Genomic DNA, 14109 nt, shown 5'->3' on the forward strand with positions numbered 1-14109 from the left:
CTAGATACCCACCACAGAGAAGTTATTACTGCAGAAGAAAGATTGGTGGTAACACTGAGATATTTAGCATCCGGCGCTAGTTTAACTCAGCTGTATTATGAATTGTACATCTCAGTTGCTAGCTTATCACATATAATTTTCGAAACTTCAAGAACAGTAAACAATCGATTAAAAGATGGCATTATTAAAACTCCGTCTAGTGTGCAAGAATGGGTCAACATCTCGATTGGTTTGGAACAAAATTGAATTTCCCAAATTCAATTGGCACCCTTGACGGCAAACATGTAATGATGAACAAGCCTTTGCGTGCTGGGTCTGAGTACCATAACTACAAGACGCAGGAATAAATTATCTTGCTGGCTATGTGCGACGCCAACTACTCTTTTACGTATGTTGATGTTGGGGCACAAGATCGAGCTTTAGATGGGGGTGTTTCTGAAGTGAGTGCAGTGCATGCAGCATTGACCAGCAATAATATTAATGTACAGCCTGGCCGGGTGTAAATAACCTTTACCTTATGTAATATTAGCGGATGAGGCGTTTCCTTTAAAATCTCACTTGATGCGACCATATCCGAAAAGGGTTGTGACAGATGAGAGAAAATTTTTTAATTTTCCTTTTGTCACGAGTTAAAAGACTAATCAAAAACCATTTTGGAATTCTCAATTCGACATGGCGAGTTTTACTTCGTCGCATTGACCTTCAATCAGACAAAACTAGAACCAGTTTATTGGCTTGCTGCAATTTTCACAATCTCATTCATAGTTCTTGCCATCTTCCTAAAAGAACAGTGCCCCCATTACCTCGACAACCGTCTAATCTAGCAGACACTTTACCTCGTGTTGAAGCTCGACCCATTAGACCAACTGAAGCTCCTAAGATTGTTCGAGAACAGTACTGTGATTATCTCAACAAAGAGGGAGCAGTCTGTTGGCAGTCCTGTGTACTCTGAGAGAGTACACATTGTTACAATAATACAGGTAAGCTCAATTTAAAGCATTTTATAACTAGGCTACTTGAAATTGATCTCTTGTGTTCTGACATTTTTCATCAACAAGTTGTGTACGGTGGTACAAATAATTGCAATCATTTTAAAAATTTCCACATGGTTGACCTGTGGTTTGGTGAGCGTATTTAAGAGTGTCCCTTGCAGTAGTGAATGAGAATTACCTTTGTTTTAGATCTGTCAAGCAATAGTAACACAATCATGGATTGATGAATTGTAATTATATTCGATGTACATCAACCAACGCGACATGACCTCATTTGATCACAGCAATTATGGTGTTTGCCATCTACTGTACAGCAGTTAAACATTTGGCTCAATGGTACAGACAGTTTCTAAAGTGCATGTTTGTTGAATATTTTAGTCCTATTTATCTGTGTAAAAAAACATTTTCACACTATTATGACATATACAGTGGTGTGCAAAATAAGCTGGACCTCTTTTCTGGCAAACGAAAAATCTCATTTACAAACTTTGTTATTCACTGTAACTATAGTGCGTTAAATTTAGTCCATGGCCATAAATTATATATTAAACTAGAAATTTCACTGTCATACAGCCCATGACCAAAGTGATATTAGAAAAAAGAAAGGGTACTGATGGTTGAGAAATGCAATAATAGCAGTCAAATAGGATAACTGCAATGTTAACTGTAATGTACTGGGTGTGGATGTTATTATATACAACAAATAGCAATAATGAAAGGAAAAGATTATATGTTTATATCTCTTCTCCAGCAAAAAGAGAAATGCAATATTGGCCAATATTAAAAGTAAAATGCACTGATATTATTAGAATAACCAGTATTATTAATATAGTAATAATATAAAACCAATGCACAATTTTGTTTACATTTCAAAACGTCATAGCTAACAATATCACAAAGTTGTGATATTTATATAGATTTTTAGAAAATCTGTACTACGTAGTCATTGTTCTGTTGTCATCCAAATTTATAATTAATTATTGTAATAATCTCATTAGAACCGTTAGAAAAAATATCATCTTCATTCCCGTTACTTAAACTGCGCTAGATTTTTAGAAAATCTGTACTACGTAGTCATTGTTCTGTAGTCATCCAAACTTATAATTAATTATTGTAGTAATCTCATAAGAACTGTCAAAAAATATCATCGTCATTTCCTTTGTGTTGGACATCAGTTAGAATACGAAAGTACTCAAATGTGTCGGCAAATGGAAATGAAAAAATTGAAATCGGCAAAAATGAAACGATTTCTGTACTCCTATGTTAATTGCCGAAACTTTCAGGAATTCAACAATGCTATAGACTGGTGAAAAGTGCACGTTATTTTTTCGTGAAATGCGCAAGACTTTCTCGTTCTATTCTCTGTCGCTCGGCGTTTCAATTTCCGGTCTTAACTTTTACTAAACCAAGCTTTTCAAGCGTTTTGTGGCGATTTCCGTCCAAATTAATCTGTCTATTTGTGTATAATCCGATCAGATGGGTTAGTTTTAGGAATTTGCGGTAACCTTTCAAAGGCTTGGTAACATATTTAAATAGGTGTATATGCGTTTTGTATCATTATTATACTTAAACGACTTTACTGAAAAATAGTTAAATTTGTTGATAGGATTTCGTTGCAAGGGTTTGATGACGGCCGTTAACGGATAATTTTTCGGGAGTTGTGTGCACATGTGCATTTATCATAAATCTCCCAATCAATCGCTTCGCTCTTGTTTGGTCGTGGGATTACTCCTTTTTTTGTCTTTGTTTCACATATATAAACGAAGCAGTTGTTAAATTAATTTTTGTAATAATTATGTAGGCTGAATTCTGATCATTTCAATGTTTTGAAATAATGCAAATTAAAAAAATGAAATGTTCAGATTACAGCCTACATAATGATTTAAAAACATAATTTTACAACAGTTTTTTTTTACATATTTAAAATAAAGACAAAAAAGGGATACATTTAATATATAATACCTATATATGGTATATCGCAATGGGCGAAATGCACAGTGGGTAACCATGTTGTAAATGAAAATTTTAGTATTCATATAAAAGGTGTATATGCAGAAAATATAAGCTTATGATTATATAAAACTTGCTGGTACTATAATTTTGAATAGCTCGGATCAGTGTCTGCTTCAGTTGATTGATCATATATAGGTGCCGGTGGTTGTTCTTGAAACCGAGCCTCATGAAGAATTTGTTGGATCTTTTACAAAGCGGTCAAGGCTAATTGTTTCTTTGGAATTTGACGGAACTGCTCAGCAATCATCTTGCCAGTATAGTCAAACTCGTCTAATTTGGTTTGCTTATTTTCTTGCACTGTAATCATAGTGTCTGTGATAGTTTTTAAAGCATTAGCTCTAATTTCTTCGGGCTTTGACCTCTTGAACTTTAGCGACTGGGATGCCGTAACTGGAGTGTCAGGTTTGGGCGAATTTTCATGATTCAATTCCTCGATGCTGGGAGGCGTGGCAATAGGTACAGCTAACACCAATGAATCAGTTGTAGCTGATCCTTCTATGTCAGCTTGACTGACTGAGTCTGTGGGTACTGAAAAAGATGATGAATATGAGCAATTTGTAGATCGGTCATACAGTAGCGTGGGTATTGTTAAATGTACCATGTAAAATTTTTAAAATTCTGTAAATGAACTACGTACCTTCACTAGGCATTTCAATACTAGACTCAGTCTGATTGACATGCACCGTCGCAGAAAGGAACATTAGGCTGGTGTAATATGGCCAAGATGGTCGACAAGCATCTCCAACCCCTGCGCCTGACCACTGGGAACTGAGTACCCTTTTATATTCCTTCCGTCGGTACGTGCGTAGCCCTTGACATTTGGTTTTGACATCTGGAACTAAAATGAGACAAAAAACATAAAATGAATAATTTAAAGATTAAATTCATTCGTAAGTAAAAGTGGCTGATCTGTAAGAACACCATCAAAATTGATGAAAATAGGTTGCAGTTTGGCGAGGGTTCAAATGAAAGCGAGTATTAACTCTTTCGGGCCAAAACACGTGAAAGCCCGTCAAACGAGCAATGTCTCAGGGGCCGAAGTCCGTGAAAGCCCCTGAAAATTCAGTCTACGATAGACCTTTTTTTAAATATTTTAATCATTAAAAAAATCGTTAAAAATTTAAATTAATAGTTCCATCAATTCCGGTAGGCTTTATACTACTTGTTTGAGGCTATAAATAATCCCTAATACGCATGTGCAAGCAAAACACGTTGTAAAAAATTGGATCTTTTTTTTGGAAATTTATTCATCGTGTACACATGCGGTTGTTCAAGCTTTGCTAAAAAGTTTGTTTAGAGGAAGAAATCGGCTAGTTTGGAAGTGAAGAAGAGGTTACTAGGTCAGAAAAATGTGGAGAAGACGATGGAAATTTAAAAAAAGATCAACAGAGTGAGTTGGATTGCGAAAGTGACTGTGAAATGGCCTGCGATGAAACCGGGAGTATTTACGGATTTCCAAGAGGAGATGACTTAAAACCGAAAGAATTACGTTTTGCTGACAGCTTGGCAAGAGTAAAAATTTGAATTTTAAAACAGGTATGTATTTTTTATCATTTAAAGCTTTTTATAACATCGGCCATTGTAAATGTTATAATAAACAAAACGAATAAATGTGGCTTTCAAAAGCATTGCGATGCTTCGGAGCCTGTTGATGGTAAATACATCTGGCGAGTTATTGGTTTAGCTATGCATACATATATTCTCGAAAAGCCTACTCTGTTCTCTTACTGCTCCACAATCCTTTATTATCTACGCTGATTTTTAATAAAAATTAAAAACAGCAAGCAAAATAGAAACAGGTTTTCTGTTTGCTGACTATTTTGAACAGCCTGCTGGCAATAAATTTTTCAAGTTGAAAGATGTTTTTGCCATGATATACGACCGTTTATATTCTGTTTGGCTGTCTTGTAAATTTATATCTATAGATAAAAGCTTGCTGGCATGGAAAGGATGACTCAGCTTCAGGCAGTATATTTCATTTAACACATCTAGATTTGGAATAAAGTTATTTGCTCTCTGCGATGCTGTCTCTCACTATGTGCACAAGTTGTCTGTATACATCGGTGAGGAGCGAGAGCAAGCTGAAGGCGCAGTGGATTCACCTGTGGAGTATCTTTGTGCGAGTCATGTTTTTATCCTTGTCATGCTAACTAGATTTATTTACAAATGGTATTTTATTTAGTTTCTACAAATGCTTCATTGCTTCGTATTGCTAGCTTGTACATCGTTGCACTCACTGAAATGTCATAATCTATTGTATTTGTTGTGCATTTGTATGTTGTATTAGTGGTTTGTTGCTCTTCTCAGGGCACTCACCTAATCAAAGAGTTCAGTTCTTATATTGTTTTGCAATCTAGCAGTCCATGATTTGCTGTTTCTGCTTATAATAAATTTTGCTTCCTGTCTTTTGTTGCTTCACCAAATGTGTGAATGCAGGCTCACCACTCAATTTTTCTTGTACACAACCAGCTAATCTTTTCTGCAGCACACATGAATATGTGCAATGAGTTTACATGCAAAATTGTTGCTGGTACATATATCTATAGTTTCAATAAATACATATAAATCTGACTGCAGAAAATCATAACTGCCAATAAATAGATCTCGAGTTGCAAAGACTTGCAAGCTACTCGGAGGAAAAGATCTCAGTCTGTAGGAAAATATCTCAACTTTCAGATGCAGACTCATTTGCAGTTTCATGCCAATTTGCATGTAAGTTATAGCAAAGCTTGGGCAACCATGTCAGGCCTCAATTATCTGACGGTCTTTTGGGTTACGCACTGAGAATTTTGCATGACCCTCCCGTAATGCTTCGGAGCTCATAACTCCACCTTCAAGGCTCTCCAATGACCAAGTTTTTTGTAAATTGTCGCGAACCTATGAATCCTTGCAACTAGTATTTATACAACATTTTCATTTACCTTCATCAATTAAAAAAATGCAATGGAAAATGAAACATGAAAATAAAAAAATCATTGCTTCAACAATCTGAGATTTTTGCAGGTAAGTATTTGCAAGCTATTTGCATAGAAAAAATATCAGCTTGTAGAGAAATTTCTCAGCTCTCTTATGCATAATAATTTATGTAATTACCACGATTGTGATGAAGGTTGTTGCAGTTTTTATGCAGCCATGTCAAAAGCTCAAATCGCCCTAGTAATTGCCCACGTCCGCTGGTACTTTCCCAGCCGTAAACCGGCCGGCGCTAAAGGGTTAATAAATCTGTTGTAATAAACAAATTATGAACATTAATATAAACATTAATGTTTAATTACTAAATGTTTGCTACCATTGCTAGATCAGCTGTTTGCAGTATAACACTGCACTGCGCACTAGTGCTAGTCTTACTAACCTGTATAACTGCTTCGAGCAAGCAAAACGCCCTATCTTGATATTTATAAATTGTTCAGCACAAGCACAAACGTGTTTTGGTTGAGCTTGGCATCAGTATTAGCAGTATTTCAATTATTTTTTCTGATTTATTAGGGTGAGATATCCAACGATCTTTATCAAAAGAAATTTTGTGAAATTTCAAACTCGAAGGAGTTATTTCACTTAGGGCGTTTTGATTGGCTAAGTTGACAATTTACTAAGCTGGCAGTAGGCAATCAAAATGCCCTTTCATGACAGATAGGGCGTTTTGGTTGCTTAATTGGACTAGTTTCTCATTGTTAGTTTGCGACTAGGCCATGTGCTATGACTGGATTATCAAGGGATTACAAGTTTCAGTCCTGATATTAATCCGCAATTAGTCAACAAAACGATAAATGTTGCAAATCCTATTACTCATCTAGCCAACACAGAGATCAAAACCCTGTAAGAGCCATCTTTCAGCTTGAAAGTTACGAGATGATCAAAGATCTAAGTCTCATTCAAACCTGATGTTATGAAAGGAGTAAGTAAAATAGTGGTTTTAATATGATCGATTGCTTTTATTGAAAATAATTTAAAACAAAAAATTGAGTGCAATAACGCCCGTATTTTAAGAAAGAAAAACTTTTCCATGGACATGTAATTAAAACAAGTTTCTCACAAAATCTCATTGTCAGATTTTCGAGTTTAGACTTATGTCATTTAGATATCGTCTTGTCATAAGAAATATATAATGATGAAAGATATCGCAATAAGATTGAGCACTTGAAGTGCACTAGCTTGTAAAAGCTGGCTTAGAAACAACCAAATATACTTGCACTTCGGTTTTACTTTCCTTTGTTTATAGTTTGTATACTATGTAATTACATAATGCTACTCATCATGCCCAACTTTGTGTATGTTCAGGCCAGTCAAAATGCCCTATCTGCAGATAGAGCGTTTTGATTGCCACTTTATGTGTGGTAAATGTGGATAGGGCGTTTTGCACATAGTAAAAAGTGCTATTTCTGGTGGTCTCAGAGGTACGAAATTTTGGGACATGTTAGATCTCAACCTATCTTACATATAAGCACAAAATAGTGAATTTTTAAAAAAATTGTCAGATAGGGCGTTTTGCTTGCTTAAACCGGGTTCCCATATACGTCGCAAAGCACCGGCGACACACCGCAGGCTATTAGCGATGAAATGGGAACGTATGCGCCGAGGACCGCCAGTGGTTGCTGGCGGCATCGCAATAGTTTAACGCTGTTCAAATGTCGCAACTGGCCGCAGGCAAAACCTTCTCAAAATGCACTCTTAGGGTAAAGGTCACCATTATAGGAACGGCATGGCGAGCGAAAAATTTATTTGATTACGCAATTATGTTTACGATATTATTAACGATGTGGCTTTATGAGAACATATCCTGCCAAGCCTAGCGTCGCAAGCGTTTTGCTGTGCATGTTACCGCCAGAGTCTAGCACTCGATATGGGAACCAAGCTTTAGGGCAGTGTACTGTTCAGCGACTTGGCTAAATCCACATACTTTCCTTGAGCCCGGGAAAAATGGTCTGGATGCGTAGGGTTCCATATGTAAAACCGTTGTTGTAACTCTGTAATTAACTGATCAGAACTCGGTGATTCTAATGCTAGTTTTAACTGTTCTTTAGGTACAACGAAATAGACAGCCATGTTTTATGCTTCTATTCCACCCCCCCCCCCCACCCGCAATTTTGAATTTTTGCAATATTACAAGATATGATTGTTCAATTTACTGTTTCACTTCGGCAAAGATGGCCGTCAAAGTCAGACCAACATATTATTCAGCATTTCACCAATTTTTTGTCGGCGACGGAGACAAGGCAGTGTTTACAACCAATTTGCCTTTTACACCAGGCCGATTTTGTCGGAGTTGATACAACTTCGACAAATCGGCCTGGTGTAAACGCACCTTCAGAAGTGATGAGTCTTAATGACCTATGAAGGAGCATAATATATTTTTTAAAATATCTACAAACTAATACATTTGCTGTTGAAATATATTTAGACTGCCTATGAAGCTGTTTTACACAGTTAAGATAAGTATTTAATTGATAGTGGTAAAAATGAATCACAGCAAAATAGCACGCATTTAATTGTGTTGCAGTGAATTATTTTTAAATATTTATCATCACTGTCAAAACTTCAGGGCAACTCCCTTAACCTAAATTACAGCACACTATAAACCTCTACACATCTATGAAATATTGAAAATAAATGCTGTATTGCTTTGTAGTTAATTTTCTCATCATTAGAAGAAATTATGTCTTACAAAATTCAATGTTCCGAAACCATTTGTTTCTATAAACAAGACTTATGTTTTTGTATGGTTTTTATATCTAACGTTCTCACAATGCCTTTTAAGTTAAATTCAAACCTTTTTTGTGTTGAGTTTTAGGGGTTTTCTGTTATTGATAATCATATTTTGAATGATACAAATTAATTTGTTAGTCGGTCTTACGTTTTCAGAGCTTCCGGTATGTTTTATATTCATATCATGTTATATAACTCTGCATTAATTATTGTAGCTTTGTAAAGTGCATTCACATTATCTTAACACTTATAACAACAGAATAAATTGGCTAGCATTTATGCTAGCCATTTTAACTCTGCTTGTATTTAGTAACCTATCGATATTTTATATTGTAGATACTGAGGTTACAGTAGAACCTGGTGATTCGTCAATCAACAATGGCAGGGATGAAGGTAGTTAATTATGTTGCAGTTATATTTGCATGGATTTCACCTCAACTTAGTAAATATACGAGACAATTCTCATTGTTGCGTTCTCTAGATGAACTCTCATATTTATTGTAGGAGTAGCAGAAGTGAGAACAGAACCAGGATCTGATGTTGGTGCTGATAACTTCAACCCGACTGGTTAGTTAAAGATTTATCAGATAATTATGATAACTGCTGTTGATTAACTCTGATGTCTGTTCGTTGAATGAATATGATAATTACCTTATTCTATTATCTTACCAACTGCTTTGTTAGTAAAACTAAAATACTAAATCTGACTATACTGTATTGTGTCATTCTCTATTAAGTCACAGACCTTTCCATAGATGTTCTATTTAGTGCTAGTTGTCAGATGATTTCAGTTTCATATAGACAGTCCTGTTTGTCCCTGTCGTTACGTCAACATGTGCACTGCTGCCCTTCTCACTCGTATATTGTTACAACCTCTCAACAGTTTGTCGATGCAAAATTTGCAGTTATCATAGTCATTTCGAAATGTATTTGCTCATGGCTAAAGTAGCTAATAACGTTTTTTTTGTATTCATACGAAAAAGTGGAGAATTTTGTGCAGCATTTTAGAAAATCGATTGAAAAATATAATGACAGGAATCACTTTTATAAGCTGAGTTTGTCTGTTGGACATGTTTAGCCGATGGTCTTCACAAACACGTGACCAAAGCATAGATGACCTGATCATAGCCTTATCCGAAAGTTAAATAGTGGTTTCAGGAAAATATAAAAATTTTCATCTGTCAGCTTATTACATGATGGCACTTGTCTTTCAATTTAGCTTCTTACTACATTCAGACTAAATTTGGATAAAACATTTCATGAGCTTAATTTTTGATTTGTTTTAACTTGTTTTAGTAGGTTTTTCTAGTATTTGTATAAGAATTCATTGAGTACACGCTTACAAACCTTATAAGTTTGCTTTATTAACAAAATGTACCAGCTGATTGCAAGTAACTACATTTCTGATGAAACTGCTGATTACCGTCAAACCTCTAATTGAACGCCACCTCTATTTAAATGTCACCTCTGTTTAACTGTCACTATGAGAGAAAGGTTGACAAGTAGTGCACCAGCTTTTATTTCAACGCCATTTCCATTTGACTGCCACTTTGACAATCGTTGATCGTTATGAATCCATTATATCAAGTGATCATTAGAAAATTTTCCACAAAACTGTATTAATAATGTATCGTTTACGACAATATCAATAAGTTTTCCAACAACCCGAAAGCTCTCAACTGTTTTTTTGGTAAACCTTTGAAAGCAACACTATGGAAATAATTAGTAATTGTCCACGCTAATAGTAGTTCCTCGTAAACGCTGTCTTGATACTTAGAAGTATATGTATAGAAAAAGACGGTTTAGATTTATGATGATAGATGAACGACTGGTTATAGGCCAATAGTTATAATGAGTTAGCAAAACTTTTACGCATTGCATTTGTGCTGAATGCAACGCGTAGAAGTTTTGCTATGCAGAAAAACTGTTTGGACGGAAATATCGATTAGTTTAGCATTGCAGAAGAATAGTTGAGGTCCAAAGACATTGTAAAACGTATTGGACAATCAAAAAATGTTCTTTCTGTCAAAAGCAGCAACCAGAACGCAGCGATGTGCGCAAACGATGCCATTATTTTAGTTTTAACAACTTTTATATTGCTTTTTGCATGTAATAAAAGTATGCTTTGTTTATATCTTTTGTTCATCAATATATTTTTGTAGCAGTTGGTAGATTATCATTAATGACTTATGAACTCATAGATTTATAGCATTTTATTTAGTAGTATCATTGCGGTAGTGTGATCTTACAATTTATTGACACTCGTAACTCCTCTTCTATTGCACATGAAAAGCTACCTTTGGTTGTAAACTGTAGCAAACATATCAATGAGTGCAATGAGTTTTTTATGAAACATTGGTGCAAAGAGATCTAAAATAAAGGTATGTCTTCAAATTTAGAATGAACTAAAAATTGAAAGCTGCAACAAATTGTCAAACAGGACACATGCTATAATATTACTGCAGATTGATTGCGAGCAATAGATATCAACTAGTAGAGATGTTTCTCCGTTTCTCAATGCATATTTATTACGGAACCTTTAAGAAGTTGGGAGTAATTTAGCAGATATATTGCATCCAAAACGTTCAATATTTCACCATCGGAAAGAGAGGGCAAACTATAGGCGACAATCACTTCCACCGTAAAATGGCTAAATTTATCTGCTCACAGTTCTGACAAGCCGATTAAAAAATACAGTGCCAGCCTCTATTTAAACACCACTTTCTAATCGACCGCCACAAAAAAGAAGGATTGAAAAATCAAGCGCCATGGCATTCAACTAGAGGTTTTACATTATATCATCTTATTCAGAAATGATAGGTAGACTTGAGTTTCACACAAAAGTTTTTTTAATCAAAATACATCTAGAGGTTGTTTTTGTTATTTGTCCATATCAAGGATGTGGTTGTTGCATCAGGAAGTAAGATGCACACTGAGGTAGGAACATATTTAAATTTACTCATCTGAAAAATCCTTCCATACTAAATGCTTTACATCTGATGGTTGTTCCTTGGCCTTATGCCGTGTGTTTAAATTATTACATACGGTATATTAGGCATAGTTGCAATGAAAACTCTTGAAGAATATTTTTATAAATTACTTTTAGGGTATGAATGAGATTTTTATAATATAACAATTCTTGACTGTACCATACTACTAAGCTTGTGGTCCAAAAAATATTAACTTGTATTGTAGGTGAAAAATGTGGACTGGAATCTTTTCAAAAAGATCAAAATGATATATCAGGAAGATTGTTATATACCACCACTGTAAAGGCAAAAATAAAAGGTCTCACTGCAAGGAAACCTCTTCAGTTTGAGCTATGCAGTGCTAGCTTTGCTTGCCACAATAATCTAACAAGACACATGAGAACACACACTGGAGAGAAGCCATTTCGGTGTAAGATGTGCAGTAGTCGGTTTGCTCAAAGCAGTACTCTAACACGTCATATGAGCACTCACACTGGAAAGAAGCCATATCGTTGTAAGGTATGTAGTAGGCGGTTTGCCCATCGCCATCCTCTAACAAGTCATATGAGGTCTCATACTGAAGAAAAACCGTTTCAGTGCAAGATATGCACTAGTCACTTTGCTCGTCGCAATACTCTAACACGTCACATGAAGACACATTCTGGAGAGAAGCCATTTCAATGTAAAATATGCAGTAGTCGGTTTGCTCAAAGCGGTAATTTAACATGTCATATGAGGACTCATACTGGAGAGAAGCCATTTCAGTGCAAAATATGCAGTAGTCGGTTTGCTCAAGGTTATGTTCTAACAGCTCATATGAGGATTCATTCTGGAGAGAAGCCATTTCACTGTAAGATATGCAGTAGTCAATTTGCTCGTCGCCATACTCTAACAAATCACATGAAGACACATACTGGTGATAAGCCATTTCAGTGCAAGATATGCAGTAGTCAATTTGCTCGTTGCTATAATCTAACAACTCACATGAAGATTCATACTGGAGAGAAGCCATTTCACTGTAAGATATGCAGTAGTCAGTTTGCTCGTCGCCATACTCTAACAAATCACATGAAGACACATACTGGTGATAAGCCATTTCAGTGCAAGATATGCAGTAGTCAATTTTCTCGTAGCCATCATCTAACACGTCATGTGAGGACTCACGCTGAAGAGAAACCATTTCAATGTAAGATATGCGGTAGTAAATTTACTCAACGCTATCATTTCAAAACGCACATGAAAACTCATACTTGATGGGAGCCATTTCATTATAAGACATACAACTGTACATGCTTAAATGTTTTGAATACACTCATATACTAGGACTTGGTTGTATAAATATTGTATTGTGAGTCGTTTTTTTGTTGTGTGATAACATGTGTTGTATATTGAGCTATGATTTAATTATCTGTGTGGTAAAATATACGGAGCTTTGTGTTAAAGAATTACAGGTATGTTTTTATTAAATGATAAATCTAGGTTCAGTTGGGTTGGACCGAATTGAACAACTGCAACTTTTGGACATTGGTACATTGGCTGATCCTTCCGGCTAAACCTACTGATGTTGGAAACGTCGAATCAATTACTTTTGTAATTAAATATTTGTAGCAAAGCGTTAATTTTTATAGTGCATGACATTTCTTACATACCTGCTGAGTGATAGTTCACAAAACAGCCAAGGTTTCTGGTTACATTTATTATTAAATTTTTTAGTCAAAATTCATCTTCATTGTGTGTCTGGCTGGCCTGCTTAATAGTATAACGAATATAGTATAATGTATAAACCCAATAGTATAATGCAGATAACAATAACGATTCTAGTCTCTAGGCTTGTTTAATTATGGAAAATATTGTGTATAAGGCGCCAACATGTTGAGGCTACACATCGAGCTTTAAAGGTTTACTTGCAACAAAATTCATATTACGGTTTTTGTGATCAAAAGGTTCACCTTGTCTTACTCTGCTGTGTTGTAGGGGCAAAATATGTGAAAGTGTGATTACAAGTTTTTAAAAGTCCAAAAACGAACAGCTTACAACAGCAAAATAAAACGGCTAGCATTTATGCAAGACATACCAGAGTTCAAAAAGTTGTACTTTTACATCAACAAACAAGCTTTGCTGTATATGGCATCATCTGGCCTGCTAAGAGGTCACTCAAGAAAGGTACTATTGGTCATATTATGTTGTTGTAAGAGTTTTAATGAGACATTAATGAATCGGTCTCGATAGTCCAAGTAATAACAAAGCAAGAGTTAAAAATAAATGCTGTTGTTATTGGGTGAAAAAACAGCGTCGTAGCACTTGACGGCAAAAAGCAATGCAACAGCTGAAGCGGTTTTTTATATACAGGCATACCTCAACCTATGAGCATAGTGCATTCCGGTACAGAGCTGGTATGTCTATTCTCTTTTATCTCGTATCAACTTTTTCTT

At 35.5% G+C, this 14109-nt stretch overlaps 1 protein-coding gene across 1 annotated transcript; it reads left to right on the forward strand.

Annotated features, from left to right (window-relative positions):
- Positions 1-12064: 12064 nt before the first annotated feature.
- LOC137387312 (gastrula zinc finger protein XlCGF57.1-like) lies at positions 12065-12931 on the forward strand. Its single transcript, XM_068073691.1, has one exon. The coding sequence runs from the start codon at positions 12074-12076 to the stop codon at positions 12929-12931; it is 858 nt and encodes a 285-aa protein (XP_067929792.1). The 5' UTR covers positions 12065-12073.
- Positions 12932-14109: the final 1178 nt, after the last annotated feature.

This window comes from Watersipora subatra, chromosome 2 (genome assembly GCF_963576615.1).
Source record: "Watersipora subatra chromosome 2, tzWatSuba1.1, whole genome shotgun sequence".
NCBI lineage: Eukaryota > Metazoa > Bryozoa > Gymnolaemata > Cheilostomatida > Watersiporidae > Watersipora > Watersipora subatra.

Bases quoted from the DNA above. Each gene is read 5' to 3' on its own strand.
- LOC137387312 (XM_068073691.1), top strand. From the start codon at position 12,074: ATGAGAACACACACTGGAGAGAAGCCATTTCGGTGTAAGATGTGCAGT.